Here is a 27,658-nt window from a genome sequence, read left to right on the forward strand (position 1 = left end):
GGAGGTATTGGTGATGATCTTTCAGGAGTCGTTAGAGTCAGGAAGGGGGAATTCCAGAGAACTGGAAAATGGCTAAGAAGAGAGGAAGGCAGAAGATTGGAAATTATCAGCCAGTTAACCTAACCTCAGTCGTTGGTAAGATTTTAGAGTCCCTTATTAGAATGGGATTGCAAGGTACTTGGAAGTGCATGGTAAAATAGCATGGAGTAAGCATGCTTTATCAAGGGGAGGTCATGCTTGACAAGTCCATTGGAATTTTTTGAAGAGGTAATGAACAAGTTAGACAAAAGAGACTAAATGGGCGTGATCTATTTGGATTTCCAGAGGGCTTTTGACAAGGGGCCACACAGGAGATTGCTTACTAAGATACCACCTCAAGGTGTTAGGGGCAAGCTGCTGGCATGGATAGAGGACTGGCTGACTGGCAGAAGACAGAGAGTAGGAATAAAGGGATCTTTTTCAGGATGGCAGTCAGTGACTAGTGAAGTTTACAGGGGTCAGTGTTGGAATTACAACTATTCACGTTATACATTAATGATCTCAATGAAGGAACTCAGGCCATTGTTGCTAAGTTTGCAGATGACACAAAGATAGATTGAGGGACGGGGAGTCTTGAGTAAGGGGGGAAGCTTCAGAAGGACTTTTATTTGGTTTGGCAGTTAGGAAGGCAAGTGAAATGTTACAATTCATTTTGAGAGGGCTAGAATACAAGAGCAGAGATGTACTGCTGAGGCTGTATAAGGCCCTGGTGAGACCATATATGACAAATTGTGAGCAGTTTTGGGGCATGTATCTAAAGAAGAATGTGCAGGCATTGGAGGGTTCCAGAGGGGCTTTACAAGAATGCTGGAGGGTTTGTCATATCAGAAGCAGCTGAGGACTCTGGGTCTGTCCAAGATGGAGTTTCAAGGGATGAAGGGGAATCTCATTAAAACTTATAATACTAACAGGCCTGGATAGAATGGACATGGAAAAGATGCTTCCACTAGTAGGACAGACTGGGACCCAAGGGCACAGCCTCAGAGTGAAGGGATGACTCTTTAAAACTCAGATGAGGAGGAATTTCTTTCAGCCAGAGGGTAGTGAATCTGTGGAACTCATTGCCACACAGGTTTTGGAGGCCAAGTCATTGAGTATATATAAGACAGAGACAGATAGGTTTTTGATTAGGAAGGAGATCAAAGGTAACAGGGAGATGTCAGGAGAATGAAGGTGAGAAATATATCAGCCATGATTGAATGACAGAGTAGATGTGATGGGCTGAATGGTCTAATTTTGCTCCGATATCTTACTGTCTTATGGTCTTAATGCAGTTTGGATTTTGGACTAACAACGGGAGTATCTCATGTGGTTTTCAGTGTAGCTTTAACATTTAGCATAAACGTTAGTCTGGGTGTCAGACATTGGTGTGGATTTGGTTCACAGGTAAATAGTCAACCTATGATAATCACATCTTTTACCTCTATATTCTCTGACAGATTGTACATTGCGACTTCCGTGTTGTTAGAGGACAACAGAGACAGACCAGCGACAGCACCTGTGATGGGTTTCCCTCCAAATGATGCAAATGGATTGAAAACAAAATTGAGCATCTGTAAAACAGACAGAAATGATTACACATCTAACTTTTCCTGACCAACTATTAAGGTAAGTAAGTCAGAACCTTCCAAAGCATCCATTGCACAATAACAGTTGGAGACATTTTCAGAAGGTGGCAGTGATTGTCCAACAGAAATACAAACTTCAAGAACAATTCCCACATCATCAGCTGTGTTGAGATTCCAACATGGTTGTGATGAACAAATCCAGCCTATACTGCTGCATTGATTGTCCTTCTATTGGAATATCTGGGCCATTGTATAAAAATTACCCGCAATGTAAGGTATTGGGACATTGGGCATGATCCACATATTATCAATAATAGTGTATGCCATCTGGTATTTAACCAAGAACACCAAACAAAATGGTTTCCATGTACACACTGGCAAGTTCTGAACTTTTATTCCACTAGTTTTGTTGTGCTTATACTTATCCTAAACTACAAATCAGTGATATCGAATTGATTTCAATCCCAAGCCTTAAAACCTATAAAAACAAGAAAAACAAAATATTTCAAGACTTAATTAATTGCAGTTCCAAGGCCAAATGTGATCTTTCCCATGACTTAATTCTTTTTGTCAATGCAGTGTTGAATTTGACCAACTTGACCATGGAGTCGGCCATTGAGCCCCTTGACACTGTTTCAACATTTAATAAAATTATGTCTGAACTGATTACTCCACAAACCCATAATCAAGAATCTATCTACACCAATCTTAACAACATTGAAGGTCTCTACTTCAACCACCTTTTGAGAAAGTAAGTTCCAAAAGCTCACAACTCTCTGTGAAATAAAAACTTCTCCTCTTTCTCTAAAATGGTGACCCCTTAAATTTAAACAGTATGCAGACCTGCCAGTACACCATTTCCATTACCTCCATCCAGAGCCCCAAATAGTCCTTCCAGATGAGACAGAGGTTCACCTGTCTCTCTTCCAACCTAGTTCACTGAATCAGGTGCTCCCGGTGTGGTCTTCTCTAATTGGGGAGGCTGAATGTAAACTTAGGGAACAGTTCGCCGAGCATTGCTATTGGGTCCGCATGAGCCAACCAAACCTCCCAGTTAAAGCCCATTTCAATTCCCCTAACCACTCCCTTTCCGACATGCCATCCTTGGCCTCCTCCCTTGCCAAAACGAACCACAGTGCAAATTGGAGGAACAACACCTCATCTTCCGCCTGGGCAGCCTACAGCCTGGAGGAATCAACATTGAGTTCTCCAATTTCAAATAACCTCCCTTCCCATCCACCAACTCCCTTCCCAGTCTCTCCGTATCCCTTCCACTGCTCCCTGCCCCCAACCGGATTCATTCCTCCCACTAACCAACCAGGTCGTACCCTCTACCTGTCTTCACCTACCCCCACTTCACCACCCTGCCCCCACCACCCCCTTTATCTGCAGCTCCCCCCACACCCACCCCCAGTCCTGATGAAGGGTTACACCTGAAACATCAACTTCTCCACCTCCTGATGCTGCTTGCTTGCTGTGTTCTTCCAGCCTTCTGCCTGTGTATTTTAGATTCTCTCCTAACAGACAAATTCCTTTTCTCAGCCACGCTATTAAGGTGCCTCAGGATCTTACATGTTTCACAATAATTGCTCTTACTCATCTAAATTCTCGTGATACAAGCCCAGCTTATCCAACCTCTCCTTACAAAACAACCTTCTACTCCATGTATCATACTTTGCATTAGTTAAATATAGAGACCAGTACTGTATACAGTACTCCAGATCTGATTTCACTGATATCTTGTCTAACTGAAGCATAATCTTCCTTTTTTAGTTCAATTCCCGTCACAATAAATGATTAACATTGTATCATTTGCTGGACCTGCATACTTACCTTTTGTGATTCTTGCAGTAGACATACAGATTCCCCTGCAACTCAAATTCTGCAACCTATCATCACTTAGATAATGTGCTTCCTTTTCGTTCTTCCTGCCAATATAGGAAATTCCATATTTTCCCACATTGTATTACATTTGTCAGAGCTTTTCCCACTTATTTAACCTATCTGCCTCCTTCTGTTTTCTGCATAACTTACTTTCCCTCCAAATTTGTGTCATCAGCAAATTTAACAACTATACCTTTCATTCCTTCATCCAGGTCATTTAAATAGATCAAAGTTTGTGAGAAGATTTGTAGCTCGGGTGCTCGTTGTTGTGGTTCTGTTCGCCAAGCTGGGAATTTGTCTTGCAGACGTTTCGTCCCCTGTCTAAGTGACATCCTTAGTGCTTGGGAGCCTCCTGTGAAGCGCTTCTACGTTGTTTCCTCTGGCATTTATAGTGGTTTGCCTCTGCCACTTCCGGTTGTCAGTTCCAGCTGTCCGCTGCAGTGGCCGGTATATTGGGTCCAGGTCGATGTGTTTGTTGATAGAATCCGTGGATGAGTGCCATGCCTCTAGGAATTCCCTGGCTGTTCTCTGTTTGGCTTGTCCTATAATAGTAGTGTTGTCCCTGTTGAACTCATGTTGCTTGTCATCTGCGTGTGTGGCTACTAAGGATAGCTGGTCGTGTCGTTTCGTGGCTAGTTGGTGTTCATGGATACGGATCATTAGCTGTCTTCCTGTTTGTCCTATGCAGTGTTTTGTGCAGTCCTTGCATGGGATTTTGTACACTACATTGGTTTTGCTCATGCTGGGTATCGGGTCCTTCGTCCTGGTGAGTTGTTATCTGAGAGTGGCTGTTGGTTTGTGTGCTGTTATGACTCCTAGTGGTCGTAGTAGTCTGGCTGTCAGTTCAGAAATGTTCTTGATGTAAGGTAATGTGGCTAGTCCTTTGGGTTGTGACATGTCCTCATTCTGTTGTCTTTCCCTTAGGCATCTGTTGATGAAATTGTGGGGGTATCCGTTTTTGGTGAATACATTGTAGAGGTGTTCTTCTTCCTCTTTTTGCAGTTCTGGTGTACTGCAGTGTGTTGTGGCCCTTTTGAACAGTGTCTTGATGCAACTTCTTTTGTGTGTGTTGGGGTGGTTGCTTTCGTAGTTTAGGACTTGGTCTGTGTGTGTGGCTTTCCTGTATACCTTTGTGGTGAATTCTCCATTCGGTGTTCTCTGTACCATCATATCTAGGAATGGTTGTCCTATTCTTCCTCTCTAGTGAATGTGATTCCTGTGAGTGTGGTGTTGGTGATCCGGTGTGTGTTTTCTATTTCTGTGTTTTTAATGATTACAAAGGTGTCATCGACATATCTGACCCAGAGTTTGACCACTAGGACTCATAACAGCACACAAACCAATACCCACTCTCAGACAACAACTCACCAGGACAAAGGACCCGATACCCAGCATGAGCAAAACCAATGTAGTGTACAGAATCCCATGCAAGGACTGCACTAAACACTACATAGGACAAACAGGAAGACAGCTAACGATCCGTATCCATAAACACCAACTAGCCACGAAATGACCCAACCAGCTATCCTTAGTAGCCACACACGCAGATGACAAGCAACATGAGTTCAACAGGGACAACACTACTACTATAGGACAAGCCAAACAGAGAACAGCCAGGGAATTCCTAGAGGCACAGCATTCATCCACAGATTCTATCAACAAACACATCGACCTGGACCCAATATACCAGCCACTGCAATGGACAGCTGGAACTGACAACCAGAAGCGGCAGAGACAAACCACTATAAATGCCGGAGGAAAGATCACAGAAGCGCTTCACAGGAGGCTCCCAAGCACTGAGGATGTCACCTAGACAGGGGATGAAACGTCTGCAACACAAATTCCCAGCTCGGTGAACCGAACTACAACATTTAAATAGATCGTAAAAAGTAAAGATCCCAGCACTGATCCCTGTGGCACATTACTCATTATATTTTGCCAATCAGAAAATGACCATTTATGACTGTTTTCTGCTTCCTATTAGCTAGCCAATCTTCTGTCCATGCCAGTATATTATCCCTACACCACGAGTCTTTATATTCTTCATTAACTTTGAAAATGTGCTTTACCAATGTCTTCTTAAAATCTAAGAACAGTACACCCACTGCCTCTCCTTTATCAACAGCACTTCTTCAAAGAAAGCTGAGATCGGTAGGGTGACAGTCATCCTTTGATATGATAACTAATCAGGTGGACCTAAGTCTTTTCTTATAAGTGTTCTTTCTTTTAAGCTCCATTGATTTTTCTACATTTTCCCCACATGGAGAGAGAGAAAGTAAAACATAGAGATAGATGCGTTCTGTGTGAAAGCTCTGGTCTTGCTTCTATTCTGCTTTTCTTGGCATTTAAAACTTTTTACCACTCAGTTAGCAGAGTTAAAGCCACTCATTACAGCACAATCAATGAAGGCTGGTGTCAGGCATAACTTGTTTAATTTAAAAGATTCTTGATGCCATTCAGTTTCAAATTCTCCCAATTACTGCTTCAGAAAAGCAGCATTGTATGTGCAGCTCAAGTGTATGCAACATTTGATTTGCACGTTGCAAAATCTTCCTGGTATTCCAGTTATAGCAGTCCAACTTCTCTTTCAGTTTATAGTCCAAATAAAGGAATTATGTGGTCTGTTATAGTGCATTCTCCATGGTAACACTTCTATCAATAAGGGTCCACTTGCCAGCCAATCAACATGTAGTTGGTCTTTCCCTTAACTGGTATTCTTGTGATGAATGTAAGATCAAAAACTTCAAAAAAATGTGTTTTCTTTTGACAATACGCTAATCCCAATTGCACCAAACAGGTCGAGTATAGTTGGCTCACTGGTTGGCTTCAGAACATATTACTCCAAGAAAATATCCCATTCTATGAATCACTGAACTTTGCTACATTTGCCTATTTGATTTTTAAAGTCTTTATGTAGATTAAAATTCCCATATTATCACTTTCTGACAAGCTCCCATTCTTTCTTCCTTTATATACAATCTACTCTGTAGTTACTATTCAGGGATCAGTATACCACTCCCACAAGTGACTTTCCTTTATCAATTATTTACTCTCCTCTCAAACTGCTTCTACATTCTGGTTTCCTGAACTCTGGTCACCCCCCTCTATTGAGCTATTATCAAAATTAATTAATAGAAAAATGCATTCGTGGCTTCTTGCCCTTCTGGAATAATCATGTAGCCTTCAGTAATCACGTTCCAATCGAGGTCATTCTGCAGTAATATCTCTGTCATGGCAATCAATCTCTACTCAGTCATTTCTGTTTATGTTATAGGATAATCTATTTTGTTTGAAATGCTATGTACCTTCAGGTGCAGAGCTTATAGTTTTGTCCTTACCTTATTTTTAACATCTTTAGTGTTATCTGTTGATATATTCCTGGATTTGCATTCTCCATCCCTTCCTATCAAGTTCTGCTTATCATTTCCCATCTTAATACCTTTCTTTCTTGTCTTGTCCCTAGTCGTTGATTTATCACATCTTTCCAAATTTGATCCCTTGCCACCCCCCCACCCCCACTATCCCACTATTTAATTTACTGCCACACCAGTCTTTGAGATATGCGTTTATTTCTCTAATCTTAATTGCTCTATGATAATTTGTACATGACTCATGTAATTATCGAGAGGTTATTATCTTTACAGTTCCACCTCTTAATTTTTCTGTGAAGTAGTTTCAGAGGGGTAAAAGTATGTTGATTACAAATTAAGCTGCAATATAGTCTTAGTTGTGGATATGCTAGATTTCTGTTGTAAAAGTTAACCAGGGTGACATAGACTAATGTAATTTGGAGAACTGAAGGCTGTGGTGCCATGGAAACCAGAAGACCAAAGGCTGATATTGAGGTAAGTGGAGGCCCATATTATGTTGAGAATTATAAACTGTGTTGAAACCTTTGCATTCTTGAAAAGTTATTTTGGGTAACAACGAGTAACCTGTGTCTAGCATAGGCTTGAATAGCTTGTTGAACCTCACAAGATTGTGTTTTAACAAAAACATCTAGCTCTTCATTATGACCATCTTTCTTTGCCTTGTCAATGATGTTGGTACCTGCATGGACAGTGATGCATAGACAGTTCCATTATAAGTTCCTCTCCATTTATGAGCAGATATCACAAACCCTGGCAGCAGGCAGGTAACAGAACTTCCTTGACTCTCATCCTTCGCTGCACTACATACTATACTGTCTCTAATATGACTACATTCCTGTTAGCTCCACTCACTTGAATGGCTTTCAGCAATGCCGTGGCAGTTAGTACACCAACCCTGTACCTCTCACTCTCATCCATGCAAACTAAAAGAACACCAAACCTGGACAATTGCAAAGTCGAAGACTCCTGCATTCCTGGCCCCTTGGTTTCCTTACCTTCCTCAGCTGCAGCCACACTCCCCTGTCCTTGACCATTCACCAAATACAAAAAAATCCAGTTAACATTCCCGTTCCTGAAGCTTGGTATTGTATACAGATCAACGGCCAGCTCATAAACACAGTTTAAGTTGCTGAAGCTGCAAAACGTTCAGCAGATATGCTTGCTTTGGGTCACACTGGCATCCAGGAACCTGCACATGCTACACCATGATGCCTCCTAAAGCTGATTTAATTATATATTTAATTAGTTCATCCAGTTTATTTATTTTTCCTTCTTTTAAATATATTTTCTTAGCCTTATCTTAGATCATGTATTATTTTAAATGTTAGGCATAAAATAGACAGTAGCCACTTAACATACACTTACCCAACAGACAGCTTCTTCTCCTGCTGTAGAATAAGAACCAATTCCTACAGGGTAAAGGATTTAGAAAAACAAAGCAAAGCAAACTTCCTTCCCCTCCAAACTAAGTCCCTTATACATACCACTCCCAGGACATTGTTCAGTCATAATTAGTGAAGATTTTAAAGACTTAATATTAGCATGAGTCTGGAGAATCATTGTCTGCCATTTTTGCCAATATCTTAATAAATCAGCCCTCAACTAAATTCACAACGTAGTCAACCAATGGAATTTACAAACATTATTTGGATTCTTAAAGCAACTTACTTTGTAGCTAATTTTAGTTCATAATCTGAGTCATTCTATTAATATGCTTAATTACTTTTCAGTATATCATGGTATGAAGAAAATTTCACTACTCACTTTTATTTGTATCACTGGATGCCTCTCAATGATGTTCTTTAAAGCACGTTTAGAAGGGAAAGTGAAATAAGCGTGAACAGGTTCTGGGGTAGAAATTTTGCTTCCTGCTAAGTTACTTGATCTGATCCTGTGGTGAAAACATAGGTCACCTTGTAGATTATACAGTTTATAATCGGTTACTGATAATATTACAGATCAATGACAAGACTGGCATTTACTATTAATTACACTGGAGAAGGTAGTGGTGAACAGTGCTGTTAGGAACAGAGTTCCAGGATTTTGGCCAAGCAACAGTGAAGGAATGGTGATCTGTTTCCAATGCAGGATGTTGTGTTATTTGTATCTGCTACCCTTGTCCTTCTAGGTGGTAAAGGTCAGGTATTTGGAAAGTGCTGTTGGAAGTGCCTGGAGTGATTGTAATAAGTTCAGCCAAGTGGATGTCATAGAATATGAGTTCCCTGATCTGGGCTGATCCAATCAGGGAGCCCTGGTTGACAGATATAAACAGGAATGTCCAGGGGTCTATTCACTCTGAAAGTTGGCACTGAGAGGCTGGATCAGTGTTAAGGATTCTCCACATGTAAATGAAGAGTGACTTGGCACGGGAAACCAGTCTCTGCCAAGTTATTTCAGTACCTTGGTGAGTTACCTAGCATAAAAACTGCTTGAAGATGGTACACACTGCTGCCGATGTCCACCAGTGGTGAAGGAAGCAAATGTTGAATATTGGTGGTGCACTAATCAACCAGGTTAATTTGTCTGGATAATGGGGAGTATTTAATCATACTCCTGAATTGTGAACTTGCAGATAGTAGACAGACATTGGAGAAGCAGAATTCCTAACCCATTCCCTGTACTAATATGATTTGTTTAAAATTTATTTTTGCATGGAATGGTGGCATTTTCACTAAGGTCCAGGTTTGTTGCCTATGCCTAGTTGCACTTGAACCAACTGACACTCAAGGCCATTTAAGAGTTAAGCATCACATCCCAGCCAGATCTTCCTTTCCAAAAGGGCATTAATTGTTTTTTCTGAAATGATAATGGTTACATGGTCACCATTAGATTAGCTTCTGAGTCCAGATTTTATGAAATTCAAATTTTGTCATCTGCTGTTGTGGGATTCAAACCCATTCCCCTAGGATATTAGCCTACAGCTCTCGATTACCAGTGACTTTACCACTTTGCTACTGCCAACTCCTTCTGGTCTATAATAACCCCTAAGATACTTATAGTGAGGGATTCAGTGAAATGAAAATGAATGTCAAGGTGCAGTGGTAGTATTCCCTTTTGTTCGAAATGGTCACTGTCTGGCACTCATGTGACACAAGCATTACTTGCCACTTAATAGCCCAACCCTGAATATTGTCCAGGTCCGGCTATGTTTGGATATGGTCTGCTTTGTGAGGAGTTGCGAATGGTGCGAATATCCCCACTTCCAATCATTGATGGTCATTGATGAAGCAACTGAAGATGGTTGGGTGAAGGACACTACTCTGAGGAACTCAAGCAATAGTTCATTGTGGTCTGGGCCTGAGACAATTGATGTCTAACAACTACAATCATCCTCCGAGGTGCCAGATATGACTCCATCAGGAGAGTTTCCCTTCAATTCCCACAGGATCTAGCTTTGCAATGGGTCTTTGTTGGCATTCTTAAGGTCATTCATTCTCATTTTCCCTTTGGCATTCAGCTCTCTTATCCAACTTGAAATCGAGGTTGTAATGTGGTCAGTAGTCCTAGTGGAACCCAAACTGAGTGTCTGTGCGGAGGTTATTCCTTTGCAAGTATCACTTGATAGCATTGTTGATGACCCCTTCCATCGCTTAATGGGTGAGCAAGAGGAAACCGATGGGCTGGTAATTAGCTGTTTTGATTTGTCCTGCTTTTACTGCACAGCATATGACTGGGCATTTTCACATTGTCAGGTAGATGCCAGTGTCATAGCTGTACTGAAACAGCTTGGCTAGACGTGTGACATGTTCTGGAATGCATATATTCAGTATCATTGCCAGAATGTTGTTAGGGGCCATTGCCTTAGAGCATCCCATGCCTTCAGTGACATACCCAGAAATGGTGATGGTGGTGTGTGACACAATGTCTATAAGGCATGATTCATTGAGTATGACTGTGTTGCATGATAGGTCTGTGGGATAGTTCTCTTAATTTTGTTACAAGTTCACAGATGTTGGAAAAGTAACATAGGGTTGACAGAGCTGCATTTGCCATTGTTGTTTCCAGTGTCTAGCTCAGATCATCCATCCAGTTTCATTACAGTATAGTCTATTACTGGAATTTCAAAAAAGGCTGCAATAGTCTAAAAATAATATAAAACTGTATATTTACACTGATATCATTCACAGACAAACTTTTATTATGTTAACATAATATTGTTCTATTTAATATTTTAATGATCATGTTAACCTATTTAAATAGCTTAACATCTCTGCTATGATGACATACAGAAGGATGTAATGTTTTAAATGTTTGTCTATTACTCCGGCTTAAAATGAACATACATCAGATTCTGAAATAAGAAGTCTCACAAAATCATACTCTAAACTTCAGTTTGAGGTAAACCTTTTGTTTAAGGCTTTAATGCCAATATTAATGGCAATGAATTACCTGCTCAGGTACATGTTAACTTTCTGTCCTTGTTTAATGATTGGTTTGTCCCCTTCCTTTATCGTGGTCAAAAGCACGGTTTGTATTTTCTCCAGAGACTGTATGGTACTGTTGGCTATCCTCATCATCTAATATAAATATTGAGAATAATCATTATTTCTTCCATATTTTCAGGGCATTTTTTCTCATTTTATCTATATCACTCAGTGGGGAAGAGTTGAAGAGAGTGTAACCAAAGATTTGTCCCAAATGTTGTTAGTTGGCATTCGGATCACTATATTGGGAATGTAGTTTGTTGTAGTCTATCTGCTGCTGACCAGCTGAGTTAAGTGCAATTCTAGTACAGGAGACATGACTAATCAAACTTGATAGCATATAACAGAAATCTTGGAGAACAATGTAGATCCAAACTGCGACACTTATCTTTTTCTGAACTGAGCCTTGTCCCTTCAAGGAATTCAGAGAAACTCATTCTGACAACTTTTGATGTGTATTTTCAGTAGGCAGTCCATTGTCAGAATGCAGATGATGTGGCTGAACTAAAACAATTCTTCACCTGACAAAGGAGCAGCGCTTAACCTGTCAGACTATCACCTGGTGTCATGTGATCCCTGACTTTGAACTAAAACTACTCCCATAAAAAAGAAATTGTACATCATGAGAAATGTTTACTTTCTTGGCAACAAAACTACCAGGAAAATCCGATAGAAATAATAATGTAACGCTTTATTGGCTTTTATCTATAGAAAAATGTGTGGAAGGCCTAATTAGTGAATCATGGGATGTAAACTCAGATTACCATCAGAAATCACCCAAAACAAATAGGCTTGAATGAGGAGAATTTAGAAAATTTGTAGTAAATCTGACAATGAATTCATAACTAACTGATGCTTTGATTTGGAGGTTCTGCAATTTATTAAAATGTCTGTATATCTTGAAGGGGGTAAATTATATTAATACAAATTAGAAAAGAAAATTAAAGTAAAGTTTGTAACTGAGGAGATCTGCTGTGATGTGCTGTTATCTGTCAAATTCCCTATTTTTCCCAGACAGCCTCATCAGCCAGTGCAGATCGTCAAATTGCCAGAAGTGTGTATTTCTTAATTTAACTCCACAAAACATAAATGGATGACATGATGGTTCAGTGGTTAGCACTGCTAGCTCACAGCACCAGGCGACTGACTGTGTGGAGTTTGCACGTTCTCCCCGTGTCTGCGTGGGTTTCCTCCGGGTGCTCCGGTTTCCTCCCACAGTCCAAAGATGTGCAGGTCAAGTGAATTGGCCATGCTAAATTGCCCGTAGTGTTAGGTAAGGGGTAAATGTAGGGGTATGGGTGGGTTGCGCTTCGGCGGGGCGGTGTGGACTTGTTGGGCTGAAGGGCCTGTTTCCACACTGTAAGTAATCTAATCTAATCTAATCTAATCTAATCTAATCTAATCTAATCTAATCTAATCTAATCTAATCTAATCTAAACCAGGGACCCAGATTTGTTTCCAGTTTTGGGTGACAGTCTGTGTGGAGTTTGCATATTCCTCTCTCTCTAGTCTCCTCCAACAGTTCAAAAGATGTGCAGGTTAGGCGGATTGGCCATGCTAAATTGTCTGCAACGACTAGAGATGTGCACATTGACTTTAAATGCAAGGATAGGGTAGGGGCCTGGGTGGAACACCCTGTGGAGGATCGGTGCAGACTTGATATGCCAAATGGCCTCTTTCTTACTGTAAGAATTCTACAATTTTAAGAAAGGTTGCTGAGTTCAATCAATAAACCTGCCAGGAGCAAAATCTTTGCTGCAATTTGGCATTCACAATTTTCTTCATTATGTATGCTCTTGAGTCAGGTGTTCTAGTATATGGTTTAAGATTAGGGTACACCATAAGTCTGGGGTAATGAATATATAGGAACAGTGAGCTTAGTGCTTAGCAGAAAGATATAGTGCATTTTGTGGAACAAAAATGAATATTTTAGAATGTTAATTCTAATTTTACTTGTTATGCAAATCACACTTTTATTTTGTAGTTTGTAATCACTAACAATGCTGAAAAGTAGACAGGCCCTCTTTGAATGCCCATTCATTAATATGCTAAAGGAGAAGAGAAGGTGGTTTCATATTAACACATATTATATTTTGATATGTATCGGTCCCTGCATTTCAAAAACTAGTTCAATGTGAAACACTGGGATAGTTCAGCATGATAGATGAACCGTATAAAATCATTTTTCATTTATTATGCATTTGTATTCCTCTATATATGATCCATCTCTGACCGTAGCCACAGACTATTTAACAGCATTGATACAGATAGTTTACCATCTTTGTGATGTTGGCGATGTCCATAGCGTCTACCAAATTATCAGCTGCATGAAAGAGTGAATTAGCAGCTGAGCCTATTCTTTCTGAAGAGTTATCACCTTTAGCTTGGAGCTCTATCAACTGTGTGCACAGAAACATAAGCACCTCACTGGCTTTTACCTGGAAAGAGAATATCCTGTTATTTTCTTGGCATTCAGGAACTTTATTCACTTTTCCCTGTATGTTAGAGAGCCATAAAGATAGTTTTAAAAAACATCAATAAATATGAAGACAGAAACATGAAGCAAATAAACTTACTTATATTTCATTTCTATTGGTCCATTTTTCAGACTTATATTCTCCTATGCTAATTAAGTGTCGCTGAGTACACTCATTGAGTGTACCTTTAACTGTACCTTCCTTCACATAAAATTTAGAATCTAACTTAGTAATGGTGCTCCTCTTTTGGTCATGCAACTTCTTCCATGATTCTGGCCAGATCCTTTCAGCTACTCAGATAATGGGCTGAGTTTCGTCAGAGTGATTGGAAACAGGATCCGGGTCGGATTTGGGATCACGAGCCTGGTTCTGATATAAAGTTTGGATTTTAGATGGTGTGAGCCCTTAATAGATCTGAAGGAAAATCTTTTGTCCACTTCGCCTGACTGGGAGTGGAAACGAAGATGGGATAATTCAGAGTGGGAGAAAGTGAGGACTGCAGATGCTGGAGATCAGAGGTGAAAATGTGTTGCTGGAAAAGCGCAGCAGGTCAGACAGCATCCAAGGAACAGGAGAATCGATGTTTCGGGCATGAGCCCTTCTTCAGGAATGAGCAAAGTGTGCCAAGCAAGCTAAGATAAAAGGTAGGGAGGAGTGACTTGGGGGAGGGGCGTTGGAAATGTGATAGGTGGAAGGAGGTTAAGGTGAGGGTGATAAGGTGAGGGTGATAGACTGGAGTGGGGGTGGGGGCGGAGAGATCAGGAAGAAGATTGCAGGTTAGGAAGGTGGTTCTGAGTTCGAGGGTTGGGACTGAGACAAGGTGGGGGGAGGGGAAATGAGGAAACTGGAGAAATCTGAATTCATCCCCTATGGTTGGAGGGTTCCTAGGCGGACGATGAGGCGCTCTTCCTCCAGCCGTCGTGTTGCCATGATCTGGCGATGGAGGAGTCTAAGGACCTGCATGTCCTTGGTGGAGTGGGAGGGGGAGTTGAAGTGTTGAGCCACGGGATGGTTGGGTTGGTTGGTCCGGGTGTCCCAGAGGTGTTCTCTGAAACGTTCCGCAAGTAGGCGGCCTGTCTCCCCAATAAAAAGGAGGCCACATCAGTGCAGCGGATGCAGTAAGTGATGTGTGTGCAGGTGAATTTGTGATGGATATGGAAGGATCCCTTGGGTCCTTGGAGGGAAGTAAGGGGGGAGGTGTGGGCACAAGTTTTGCATTTCTTGCGGTTGCAGGGGAAGGTGCCGGGAGTGGAGGTTGGTTTGTGGGGGGTGTGGACTTGACGAGGGAGTCACGGAGGGAGTGGTCTTTTTGGAACGCTGATAGGGGAGGGGAGGGAAATATATCCCTGGTGGTGGGGTCCGTTTGGAGGTGGCGAAAATGACGGCGGATGATTCATTGTACGTGGAGGTTGGTGGGGTGGTAGGTGAGGACCAGTGGGGTTCTGTCCTGGTGGCGATTGGAGGAGGAGGGCTCAAGGGTGGAGGAGTGGGAAGTGGAGGATCTCCACCGCTTCTCCACCGCATCTCCTCCCACTCCACCAAGGACATGCAGGTCCTTGGACTCCTCCATCGCCAGACCATAGCTGGAGGAAGAGCGCCTCATCTTCCGCCTAGGAATCCTCCAACCACAAGGGATAAACTCAGATTTCTCCAGTTTCCTCATTTCCCCTCCACCCACTTTGTCTCAGTCCCAACCCTCGAACTCAGCACCACCTTGCTAACCTGCAATCTTCTTCCTGACCTCTCCACCCCCGCCCCCACCCCCACTCTGGCCTATCACCCTCACCTTAACCTCCTTCCAACTATCGCATTTCCAACGCCCCTCTCCCAAGTCCCTCCTCCCTATCTTTTATCTTAGCCTGCTTGGCACACTTTCCTCATTCCTGAAGAAGGGCTCATGCTCGAAACGTTGATTCTCATGCTCCTTGGATGCTGCCTGACCTGCTGCGCTAATTAAGAGTGGGACTCATTTCAACACACCACAACAGTCCCATTGTGGCTGCCAATAATCCTGAAGGGGACATCCGCTGATTGTATCACCAAGTTGGCATAGTGGCTCAGTGATTAGTACTGCTGCCTCACAACGCCAGGGACACGGGTTGGATTCTAGCCTCACGTGACCATCTGTGTTGAGTTTGCACATTCTCCCCGTATCTGCGTAGGGTTTCCTCTGGGTGCTCAGGTTTCCTCACACAATCCAAAGATGTGCAGGTTAGTTGAATTGGCCACGCTAAATTGCCCGTAGTATTCAGAGATGTATAGGTTATGTGGATTAGTCAGGGGTAAATGTAGAGTAATAAGATCAGGGAATGGGTCTGGGTGGGTTACTCTTCGGAGGGTCAGTATGGACTAGTTGAGCCAAATGGCCTGTTTCCATACTGTAGGGATTCTGTGAAACTATCAAAACATTCTATGGGACCAGAAGCAAGTGACTGCTGTAGGAGAGCTGATGGCCAGGCTGTCCCTCTTCACTGAGATGTTTACTCTGCTTGAGCAAAATTAAAACTTTGGACTATTTAACTCACAAAACATTTCCCTTATTTCATTTAGTAATTGATGCAACTTTTTTTTAAAAATAATGATGCAACTTTGCAGCAAAAGGACTTCTACAGCCACTTTTGTTAACATAATGGTGTTTTTCAGAACACTGCCTTCCCACCCCTCTGGTCTCAGTGGCTGACTTCAGAGAGCCCATAATTAACTCAGTATTTTATGTGGCTGACAGAATTATTACTTTCTTTGTCTATTTAAGGGCTGTGCCATATTGTTCCATTACAAACATATGAAGAATATAAATTCTATTTATGAAGGTCTTTATTGCTTGGCCAAGTCTTTATATTGGAAATTAATTTACTGGAGATAAAGAACAGCCACACGTCTTGAACTTAAGATTGAGTACGGTGGCTCAGGGGTTAGCACTACTGCCTCACAATGCCAGGGACCTTGGTTTGATCCCAGCCTCGGGAGACTGTCTGTGTGGAGTTTGCACATCTTCCCTATGTCTGTATGGGTTTCCTCCTGATGCTCTGGTTTTCTCCCACAATCCAAAGTTAGGTTGATTGGACATGCTAAATTATCCATAGTGTTCGGGGATATGTAGGTTAGGTGCGTTTCCATGGGAAATGCAGGTAGGGGAATGGGTCTGGGTGGGATGCTCTTCAGAGGGTTGATGTAGACTTATTGAGCCAAATGGTGTGTTTTCACACTGTAGGGATTCTATATAATATTGAACTTAATAAATTCCCATTCAAATTCAGTAGATATAACTGAGCATACTGAATCCTCCTTACCTGAATTGTATACGTTAAGTTACTGCGGATACTAGTCAGGTGATCCAGGAATACTGCTGCCTGTTCCAACTTTACCAAATTATCAACACTTTTTACTGCATAGGAGAAGTTCACCATTAACTCTTCTGTCACCTTCTAAAGATCCAAATGATTTCAGGATAAATATAAAAACATTTGTTAGAAATCATGTCATTTTCTCCAGACTTCTACATTCTCTCTTGATAACACTTTTCTACATTTTGGAGAAGCAGGAAACTTAATGTCATCCTTCTTGACTTTCAGCTCTATTTGTATAAGACTGGACTGTAGAGGAGGAGATCTGCAACTGGATAAAATGGAGTCTTCGCTTTGCACTGCATCCAAGTCAATGTTAACTCAAAAAGACAGATATCATCACACTCATGGAACTGATATGACTGCACATAAAAATGAGGACTGTTGGAAATCAGAGTTGAGAGTGTGGTGCTGGAAAAGCACAGCAGATCAGGCAGCATTCGAGGAGCAGGAGAATCGAGGTTTGTGGGCCGGGGTGCTGAGAGATAAATGGGAGGGGGAGGGACTGGGGAAAGGTAGCTGAGAATGCAATAGGTAGATGAAGGTGGGGAGAAGGTGATAGGTTGGAGAGGAGGGAGGAGCAGATAGATGGGAAAGACGATGGACATGTCAAGAGGGCTTGCCGAGTAGGAGGATTGGGACTGGGATAAGGTGGGGGGACGGGAAATGAGGAACCTGGTGAAATCCACATCGATCCTGTTGCAGGGTCCCAAGGAGGAAGATGATGCATTCTTCCTCCAGGTATTGGATGGTGAGGGTTTGGTAATGGAGATGGCCCAGAGCTTACATGTCCTTGGTGGACTGAGAGGGTAAGTCAAAGCGTTCAACCACGGGATGGTGGGGTTGATTGGTGCGGGTGTCCCAGAGATGTTCTCTGAAATGATCCGCAAGTTGGCGTCCTATCTCCTCGATGTAGAGGAGATCACATCGGGTGCAACAGATACTGTAGATGGCATTTGTGGAAGTACAGGTGAATTTCTGTCAGATGTGGAGGATCCTTTGGGGCCTTTTACAGAGGTGAGGGGGAAGGTGTGAATGGACGTCTTGCACGACAGCAAATAAAAAATGTTTCCTTTACTGTCACTGGTATTACTCTTCCTAAGCAATTCGCTCTATTAATAATTCAATTATCAATGAATTCAATTCTAAAAGACTGTACAAGTACAAGAACTTGAACATGAACTATATTGTTTTTAATTCAGTTTTTGATATTTGTTTCCTGGTTGTTGTAAATTCCAAGAAAAAGGCATCTGGATGAATATTTGAATAGGAAGGGTTTAGAGAAATATGGGCAAAATGCTGGCAAATGGGTCTAGATTAATTTAGAATATCTGGTCAGCATTGACGACTTGGACTGAGCAGTCTGTTTCTGAGCTGTACATCTCTATGACTCTAAATGTTCAGATCAGAGAATTGTTGTGGGTCTAGTGTGTGCAAAAGCACTTATGCCAGCTTTATTTTTCACAGGTTGTGAGCATTGCTGACTAGGCCAGCATTTGTTACTCAACCTTCTTAAGGACAATTCGGTATTAGAACTGCAGCAGTCCTCCTTGTGTTGGGGTATACTAAGTGCTATTAGGAAGGGAGTTCCAGGATTTTGACCTAGTGACAGTGAAGGAACAGTGATATAGTTCCAAATCAGAATGATGTCTGGCTTGAAGAGAAATGAGGTGTTTCTATGCCTTTGTTGCCCTTGATGCCTTGGTGAATTGTCACAGTATATAGTACACACTATATCGGTGATGAAGAGAGAGAATGTTTATTGCAGTAGATGGGATGCTGATTAAGCAGGCTGCTTACCGAACTCACCTCATTAACTATTTATCCACCCCAATGGCATTCCTGATGTCCTATTCCAGCCCATCCTACCAAGCACTGTTCCCAGAAGAACATGCCATCGTCAGGGTATCCCAGAAATGATTGGCAACTTTTGTATCCATGTCATCTTCAAAGCCTATTGTGTGCCCAGATAACCACTGCCGGTCTGGAACTATCCCCTGCATAGTTTCTTGACGTTTGCCTCTGATACAGCAGTTGTGGAAATCTATGCCCCTTTGTGAGCAGGAACCTGGACATCCAGCTAGACAGAGTGGTCCAGATATGAGACTTCCTCCATCCCAGGTGGCAGCCACAGCACCAGACCTTGCTAACCTGGTCCAAGGTTGCCACCCAGGTTAAAGCAGTCTCAGCTTTCTGGAGGAAAGCATAACTCAATTACGTTCTCACTCCACCAGTGTAAGTGTCACCATCTTCTCTCTGATACCTCATGTTCACTCTTGCTCTGCTACTGTACCCACCACCCATTAAGACCCATGTTCTACCCAAAGAACAAAGAAAATTTACAGCCCAGGAACAGGCCCTTCGGTCCTCCAAGCCTGAGCCGATCCAAATCCACTTTCTAAACCTGTCGGTTAATTCCTAAGCATCTGTATCCCTCTGCTCCCCACCTACTCATGCATCTGACCAGATGCATCTTAAATGAATCTACTGTGCCTGCCTCTACCACCTCTGCTGGTGATGCGTTCCAGATGCCCACCACCCTCTGTGTGAAGTGCTTGCCACGTGTATCCCCCTTAAACTCTAACCTTGAAAGTGTGACCTCTCATTATGGAATCCTTCACCTGGGAAAAAGCTTCTCCCTATCCACCATGACTATACCCTCATGATTTTGCAACCTCAATCAGGTCCCCCCTCAATCTCCTTTTTTCTAATGAAAATAAACCTAACCTATTCAACCTCTCTTCATAGCTAGCACCTTCCATACCTGGCAACATCCTCGTAAACCTTCTCTGCACCCTCTCCAAAGTGTCCACATCCTTTTGGTAATGTGGTGGCCAGAACTGTACACAGTATTCCAAATGCGGCTGAACCAACGTCCTGTAAAATTTTAACATGACTTGCCTGCTCATATACTCAATACCCTGCCCAATGAAGGCAAGCATACTATATGCCTTCTTGACCACTTTACCCACCTGTGCAGCAACCTTCAGGGTACAATGGACCTGCACGCCCAGATCTCTCTGCCCATCAACTTTTCCCAAGGCTCTTCCATTCATTGTATAATTCGCTCTAGAATTAGTCTTGCCTAAATGCATCACCTCACATTTGTCTGGATTGAAATCCATCTGCCACTTTTCCACCCAACTCACCAGTCTATCTATATCCTCCTGTATTCTTTGACAGTCCCTTATGCTTTCTGCTACTCCACCAATCTTCGTGTCATCTGCAAACTTGCTGATCATACCAACAGTGCCCTCTTCCAGATCATTTATGGATATTACAAACAACACTGATCCCTGCGGAACACTACTGGTCACCTTTCTCCATTTTGAGAAACTCCCTTCAACTACTACTCTCTGTCTCCTGTTGCTCAACCAGTTCTTTATCCACCTGGCTAGAACACCCTGCATACCATGTGACTTCACTTTCTCCATTAGTCTACCATGGGGAACCTTATCAAACGCCTTACTAAAGTCCATGTATATGACATCAACAGCCCTTCCTTCATCTATCAACTTGTTCACTTCCTCGAAGAACTCTATTAAGTTGGTAAGGCACGATCTCCCCCGCACAAAACCATGTTGCCTATCACTGATGCCCCTCTTGCTATTGCTCGCAACATTTTCTCTCATGTGCTCTCACCCACCACAAACCCCAATAGCACTAACTTTGCATACCTTATGCACTGCCTACTCATTCATTTGGAACACCTCCCCATCTGCACCAAAATTAACAGCTATGCCACTCACTCCCATCTCCTTTACTACCTACCTCCTTCGCAGGTTAGAAGGAAAATAGCCCCCGTAGAGCAGGAACAATCAAGACATGTAGCAGGCTGCTTAACACTCAGCTTCTCATCCCTTTATAGGGAAAGCATCCTGACTGTGACAGCTTTGAGTGGCTGACTGACCATATCCAAGCCCTGGACTGGTATTAGAGGCTGCTCTTGGCATACTGTACCAGAAATCTTCTCTTGACTGAGGCTATCTGACAACTGTGACAGGCTTCCTGCCTTTATGTCTGCACTAAACAGTACAGGAAGACAGATATGAGTCTGTATCTCTAGCTGAGCGGCCAAACGCATAAAAGCAATGCAAGGCAAGGCAAGGAATTGTAAGACAGGGATGCTGTGAGCATCAAGCTAGTCTCAGAGTGAGTGAGCATGATGACAGTGAGTGAAGTGCCCAGGGAGGTAGTCCAGTCCAGTCCAGGAGCTGGGTGTTTGTCTCAGAGTGCACAGTCTCTTTGCTGCAACATTACAATAATAACTGCCAGCGCAGCCTGAGGTACAACACTGAAGTGCAAAAGTGTCCTGTAAGTGGATTAAAATGTGCCATGAGGATGGCACATATTCATACCAATGTCTGTGGATGCGAGGGGTGCATATGGCTGTTGCTCATGGAGATGTGAGTACCCAAAGTCCAACATCGTGATGCTTCAGAGCAAGTGGCAGGCTGAAGTGCTTTGATCTCAATATCAAGCATATTTGGCACATTTGTTAAGAGAGGAAGTTGAAATATTAAAAAGGGGAGCTTGGCTGTTAATAAGGTATTTAACAAGCAATAACACCCCTCAACTGGCAACTTGTCACCGCCTAGTGAGAACTCATCACACCACTTGTCAAAAACATAAATGCTGGCTCCAACATCAAGATAGGCCTCATCAGACTTTCACACCATTCTACCACAAAACCTGCCTGAGCCCACATTATTCAGAAACCTGTAAGATTCTATCCAATTGCTGCTCACAGATACTACCTGACCTGCTGAGTTTTGCCAATACATTGTGTTCATCCCCAGTACTTTGCTTTAATCCTTTAAATGCATGATTGTTTCAAGTTTAATATTTGTCTTCACAGGGACTTGAACCGATAATCATTTGATTTAGGGGCAAGTCGACTATCAACTCAGCCGTGACAGCCACTTGTATGACCATTGACCATATGCTAAATTGCTGAACCAGTTATTTCAGATTTTAAATGCCAGCAGTGCTTTGCTCTTTTTCTAAGAATGCCAATAGTGTATATTATTAAAAATTACAATTTAAACTAATATTACACACAACAATGCTGATGCCAATTTTTGGATGTGTCAAACAGTATAGGTCACTCTGTTTTTAAGAAGTGTTGTACAATAGAATAGAGACAAGGGACCAAATGATTCAGTCCTTTCAGAGAATTAACTCCAGGAGACAAACATATTTTTGCTGGAGAAACACAAAACAAAACTTAACAATAATGAAAGGTATTGCTGAGTCAACACGCTACTTAATAGAAACAGCAAGAAAAGATTAGCTGCCGCCAAGACTAAATTCACAAGCTTTGAGCAAGGAATGCAATTGAGAGAAAAGGTTCTTCATAAAATACTGAATATTTGGAACAACTCTCACAAATCAGGAGAGTTAGAAGTAAACAACAATCCCTTAAGAAAAGGGGATAAGAAATGGTGAATGTGGGACGTTGTCATAAAATAGGCCCTTGCATTCTGGATGGAGTGGGCTTAATGGATTGAAAGGCCTTTCTTAGCATCTTAGCTTCTACAACCATTGAGAAGGACAAGGGCAGCAAATACATGGGAACACAGACACCTGCACATCCCCCCCAAAATCACTCACCATCCTGATTTGGAAATATATTGCTGTTTCTTCACTGTCGCTGGGTAAAAATCATGAAATTCTCTCTCTCAGGGCATTGTGCATCAATCTACAGCATGTGGAATGCAGTGGTTCAAGAAGGCAGCTCACCACCACCTTCTCAAAGGCAACTAGGAACATACAATAAACACTGGCCCAGCTACGATAAGCACATTCCATGAATTAATAAACTTTAAAAGGCCGGCATTCCTCTGATTAATAATAAATTCAAAAAACTTGATTTTAGCATTGCTTATGAAAACAAATTATACAAGATGAAGATGGAACACTTACCTTAAAGGTGAGCTTAAGTGTCCAAAATAGGAAGCCATTTTCCTTGCTGTTATTCTCCTTGTTTCCTTCCTTACTGTTACTGTCCCTGTTTCCTTCCTTGCTGTTATTCTCCTTGTTTCCTTCCTTGCTGTTATTCTCCTTGTTTCCTTCCTTGCTGTTACTGTCCCTGTTTCCTTCCTTGCTGTTATTCTCCTTGTTTCCTTCCTTGCTGTTACTGTCCCTGTTTCCTTCCTTGCTGTTACTGTCCCTGTTTCCTTCCTTGCTGTTATTCTCCCTGTTTCCTTCCTTACTGTTATTCTCCTTGTTTCCTTCCTTGCTGTTACTCTCTCTGTTTCCTTCCTTGCTGTTATTGTCCCTGTTTCCTTCCTTGCTGTTATCCTCCCTGTTTCCTTCCTTGCTGTTATTCTCCTTGTTTCCTTCCTTGCTGTTATTCTCCTTGTTTCCTTCCTTGCTGTTACTGTCCCTGTTTCCTTCCTTGCTGTTATCCTCCCTGTTTCCTTCCTTGCTGTTACTGTCCCTGTTTCCTTCCTTGCTGTTATTCTCCTTGTTTCCTTCCTTGCTGTTACTGTCCCTGTTTCCTTCCTTGCTGTTACTGTCCCTGTTTCCTTCCTTGCTGTTACTGGCCCTGTTTCCTTCCTTGCTGTTACTGGCCCTGTTTCCTTCCTTGCTGTTACTGTCCCTGTTTCCTTCCTTGCTGTTATTCTCCTTGTTTCCTTCGTTGTTGTTATTCTCCTTCTTTGCTCCGTTGCCGTTCTTCTCCCTGTCTACTTCCTTGCTGTCTTTATTCTTCTCCTTGCTTCCATTTCTTTTTAACTGTGAGTGAACGAACATAATTATTTACTGCAGCTACAAAACAAGCAGTGGCCAAAAACATAATATGATCCATCAGAATTTCATCTGACTGCTATCGTTCTTGTTCCTCCTAGATTGCCTGAGCTCATGATAATATCCAACAATGGTACAGATTACATGAAGAGCAGATAACACTGTAGTTTTGAAGAGAATTGGAATATGACAAATTAAGGTTTAAAAGCTCAATGCTTTGTTTAATATGGGTTAGATTATTCATTTTCATTTTCCCTCTCTCAGTTGATTAGGATACTCTGCCAATGTAGCAATAATTCATAGGCTCAGCACACACTTTAAAATCATGTAGACTGACAAATCTTCTGCATTGCTATTGCAAGAAGGTTACTGACATTAATTCTAAAGAAAATCTCTAATCTGTATGATTTATTAAATCATATATTTACTTAAAAAATAACTTACCCTTGTTAACCTATGTTTTTTCATGATAGGACCTGACAAAGTACATGGAGAAGCTGTTAGAAAATACATGCTGTTCAACACATACACTAAAATATACATTAAATGTGTTAAGCCACATGTTTAGCAATAATCGGGTTCACCAAAATCATTTTAACAAAATGTCAGACAGGACCTCTGCCTTATGTCTGCAGATATTTTTAATCAACATGTTCAGAAGTGCTATGACACACCACTGGAATGGGAGGATTTAAACCGAATGGTCTAGGCCAAGCAATAAAGATACTGCCACTTCACCATGAATCCCCAATCTTATTAAACAAAAACAGTTTGTCGTGAAACATGACTTTGTTGTGGATGCGGGCAATTCACCTTTTTGGTCTAACAGGTAGGGAGTTGGAGAAAGAAAACAGTGAGAAGTTTACTGTATTACTGCAAATGTTGCATGATTTTTTCTGTCAGTGCTACAGTTCATGTTAGAAGCCTTCCATAAGACCATAAGATATCGGAGTAGAAGTAGACCATTCAGCCCAACCGGTCTGCTCCATCATTCGATCATGGAGGATAGGTTTCTCAACCCCACTATCCTGCTTTCTCTCCTTGATCCCCTTAGTAATCAAGAACCTATCTATTTCTGTCTTAAATATATTTAATGATTCACCTCCAAAGCCTTCTGCCGCATTGAGTTCCATAGATTTCCCATCCTTTGGCTGATGAAATTCTTCCTCATCTCAGTTCTAAGCAGTCACCCCTTCACTCTGAGGCTATGCTGTTGGGTCCCAGTGCCTCCTACTAGTGGAAACATCTTCTCCATGTCCACTCTACCCAGGCCTCTCACTATTCTGTAAGTTTCAATCAGATCCCCCCACACCCCCATCCTTCTAACTCTAAGTACAGACCCAGAGTCCTCAGCCACTCCTCACATGTGAGCCCTTCATCCCTAGGATCATTCTTGTAAACATTCTCTAGACCTTCTACTACAACAGCCCATCCTTCCTGAGAGACAGGGCCTAAAACTGCTCACAATATTCCAAATGCAGTCTGACCAAAGCCTTATACAGCCTGAGCAGTACATCTCTGCTCTTGTATTCTAGCCCTCTTGAAATGAATGTTAACATTGCATTTGCCTTTCTGACAGCCAACTGAATCTTCATGTTAACCTTAAGAGAATCCTGAACCAGGACTCCCAAGTCCATTTGTGCTCCACATTTCTGAAGCCTTTCCCAATTTAGAAAATAGCCTGCACCACTATACTTCCTACCAAAGTACATAACCTCACACATTCTCACATTGTATTTCATCTTCAACTTCTTTGCCACTCTCTTAGCCTGTCCAAGTCCTTCTATAGTCTTCCCTTTTCCTCAATACTGCTTGTCCACCTACCTTTGGGTCATCTACAAACTTAGCTACAATGCCCTTGGGTTCCTTTGTCCAGATCGTAAATGTAAAATATGCATAGTTGTGGTCCCAACACTGACACCTGTGGCACTCACTGGCTGTCGTCCTGAAAAAGACCACTTTGTCCCCAATCTCTGCCTTCTTCCAGTCAGCCAATGCTTTAACCATGCCAGTACCTTGCCCCTAACACATGGTCCCTCATCTTATTTAGATGAGAGTTCTGTGCAGCACTTTGTCAAAAGCCTTCTAGGAGTCCAAGTAGAGCATGTCCACTTGCTCTTCTTTGTCTAACTAGCTGTGGCATCCTCAAAGAATTCCAACAGGTTTGTCAGGCCTGACCTCCTTTTGGTGAAGGTGTGCTGACTCTGCCCTATTCTACATTGCACTTCCAAGTAACCTGCAATCTCATTCTTAATAATGGACTCTAAAATCTTACCAATAACTGAGTTTGGACTAACCAGCCTATATTTTCCTATCTTCTGTCTTCCTCCCTTCTTAAATAGGGGTGTTACATTTACCACCTTCCAGTCTCCTGGGACCCTCCCTGAGTCTAGTGATTACTGAAAGATCACCACCAATGCCTCCATAATCTTCGCAGCTATCTCTTTCAGAACCCTGCAGTGTCGTCTATCTGATCTGGGTGATTTATCCACCTTCAGACCTTTCACTTCCCCAGCATCTTCTCCTTAGTAATGCCCACTGCACTCATGTCTGCCACCTGACTCTCTTGAAGTTGTAGTACATGACATGTCCCTCAACCAGCCACCTCAGACTCACTCTGTGGGGGGAATTTTCCAGATGCATCATTCAGCTTCATTATTTGACTGAGAATATCTTGGCAAATTTGGAATATGCTCAAATCCAATATTTTCTGCAAATTACTTGAAACATTCATTTGCAAAGTTGTCAGGAACAATTTTATCTGGAATTTTATGAGTTGCAGAAATCTCAATACTCTGACAACTGTACTCAAAGTGTACCACATTTTAACTTCAATCCTTCTTGGAAAGTCATTGACAATCAGGTATGAATTGCTATTGAAGACAAACAGGTTCATTCAGCCTTTCCATTGATCTGTTTTGAAATTGATTCAATATAATGCTTCTCTCTGTTCTGGTCAATGTATTGTACATAGTTTGCAACTGGAAATCACTTCTTCAGTTATTTGAAATTCCAGGCTACCACATTATGACTGAACTCTTGCTTGATACTTGGTGATACCCATATGACCTTGAGGTCTCTTTAAGACAGTTTCTCTGAGTGAAGTTGGAAATTTTTTTTGTTATAATAAAATCTCACTGATAATAATGAAGTGTTTCCTACATTCAAAGTATGCTTTCATGACTACACCACAAGGTCATAGTTTTGGTCAACCCTCAACTTGTTTCAGTCCAGACTGATGTGTTGGCCATTGTGCTACACTAAACTGAATATATGATTCAATTTTTAGAAATGGTGACTATCAATAGTTTCTCTAGAATGTGTATCTTGCTGCTTGCAGTTTATTGCGAACATAATTGATTTCAAAAGCAAATGTGATCAATTTCAGTCAAAATCTGTTCTCAAGAGACATTTTTGTAAGTTCCTTCTCATCAAGTAAGAAAACTTAAGTGTTAGCAGCCTGTCTCAATAACCATTTTCAGACTAATAATGGAGCCTGAGAATTTCACCAACTGAGACAGCTATTTTTTCTAAGACAGTGCATCTTATTCCTTTGTCTGACAGTGCTGAAGATGCATAATAGATTGGTCTTCAACTACCATCCAGCTGTTTCTGGAAATGTACTGCTCCTAAGGCTTTAGCTGGCTTTCCTGCTGCTATGATAGGCAGTAATGGACGATTATAATGTGCACAGGCATACTGTGGAAATTAGCATTTCTTAAAAGTTTCCTGAATTGCCTATTCCTGATGAAGATTCCAAAACCACGATTGAGCTTTCTTTGTGAGATATCTCAAAAGTGC

At 41.9% G+C, this 27,658-nt stretch overlaps 1 protein-coding gene across 1 annotated transcript in view; it reads right to left on the bottom strand.

Moving 5' to 3' along the window:
* The window catches only part of LOC122558721 (polycystin-1-like protein 2), an 84,377-nt gene that overhangs the window by 50,056 nt on the left and 6,663 nt on the right, over positions 1–27,658 (bottom strand). Inside the window, exons 4-10 of the mRNA XM_087996137.1 lie at positions 24,302–24,333; positions 23,033–23,845; positions 17,054–17,188; positions 13,563–13,724; positions 11,252–11,379; positions 8,627–8,753; positions 1,461–1,592 (exon numbers count right to left, since the gene is read on the bottom strand). Coding sequence (XP_087852263.1) covers positions 1,461–1,592; positions 8,627–8,753; positions 11,252–11,379; positions 13,563–13,724; positions 17,054–17,188; positions 23,033–23,845; positions 24,302–24,333 — 1,529 coding nt within the window. The remainder of the gene's footprint in view (positions 1–1,460; positions 1,593–8,626; positions 8,754–11,251; positions 11,380–13,562; positions 13,725–17,053; positions 17,189–23,032; positions 23,846–24,301; positions 24,334–27,658) is intronic.

This window comes from Chiloscyllium plagiosum, unplaced genomic scaffold, assembly GCF_037043375.1.
Source record: "Chiloscyllium plagiosum isolate Xiang-an unplaced genomic scaffold, Cpla_swu_hap1 HiC_scaffold_17, whole genome shotgun sequence".
NCBI lineage: Eukaryota > Metazoa > Chordata > Chondrichthyes > Orectolobiformes > Hemiscylliidae > Chiloscyllium > Chiloscyllium plagiosum.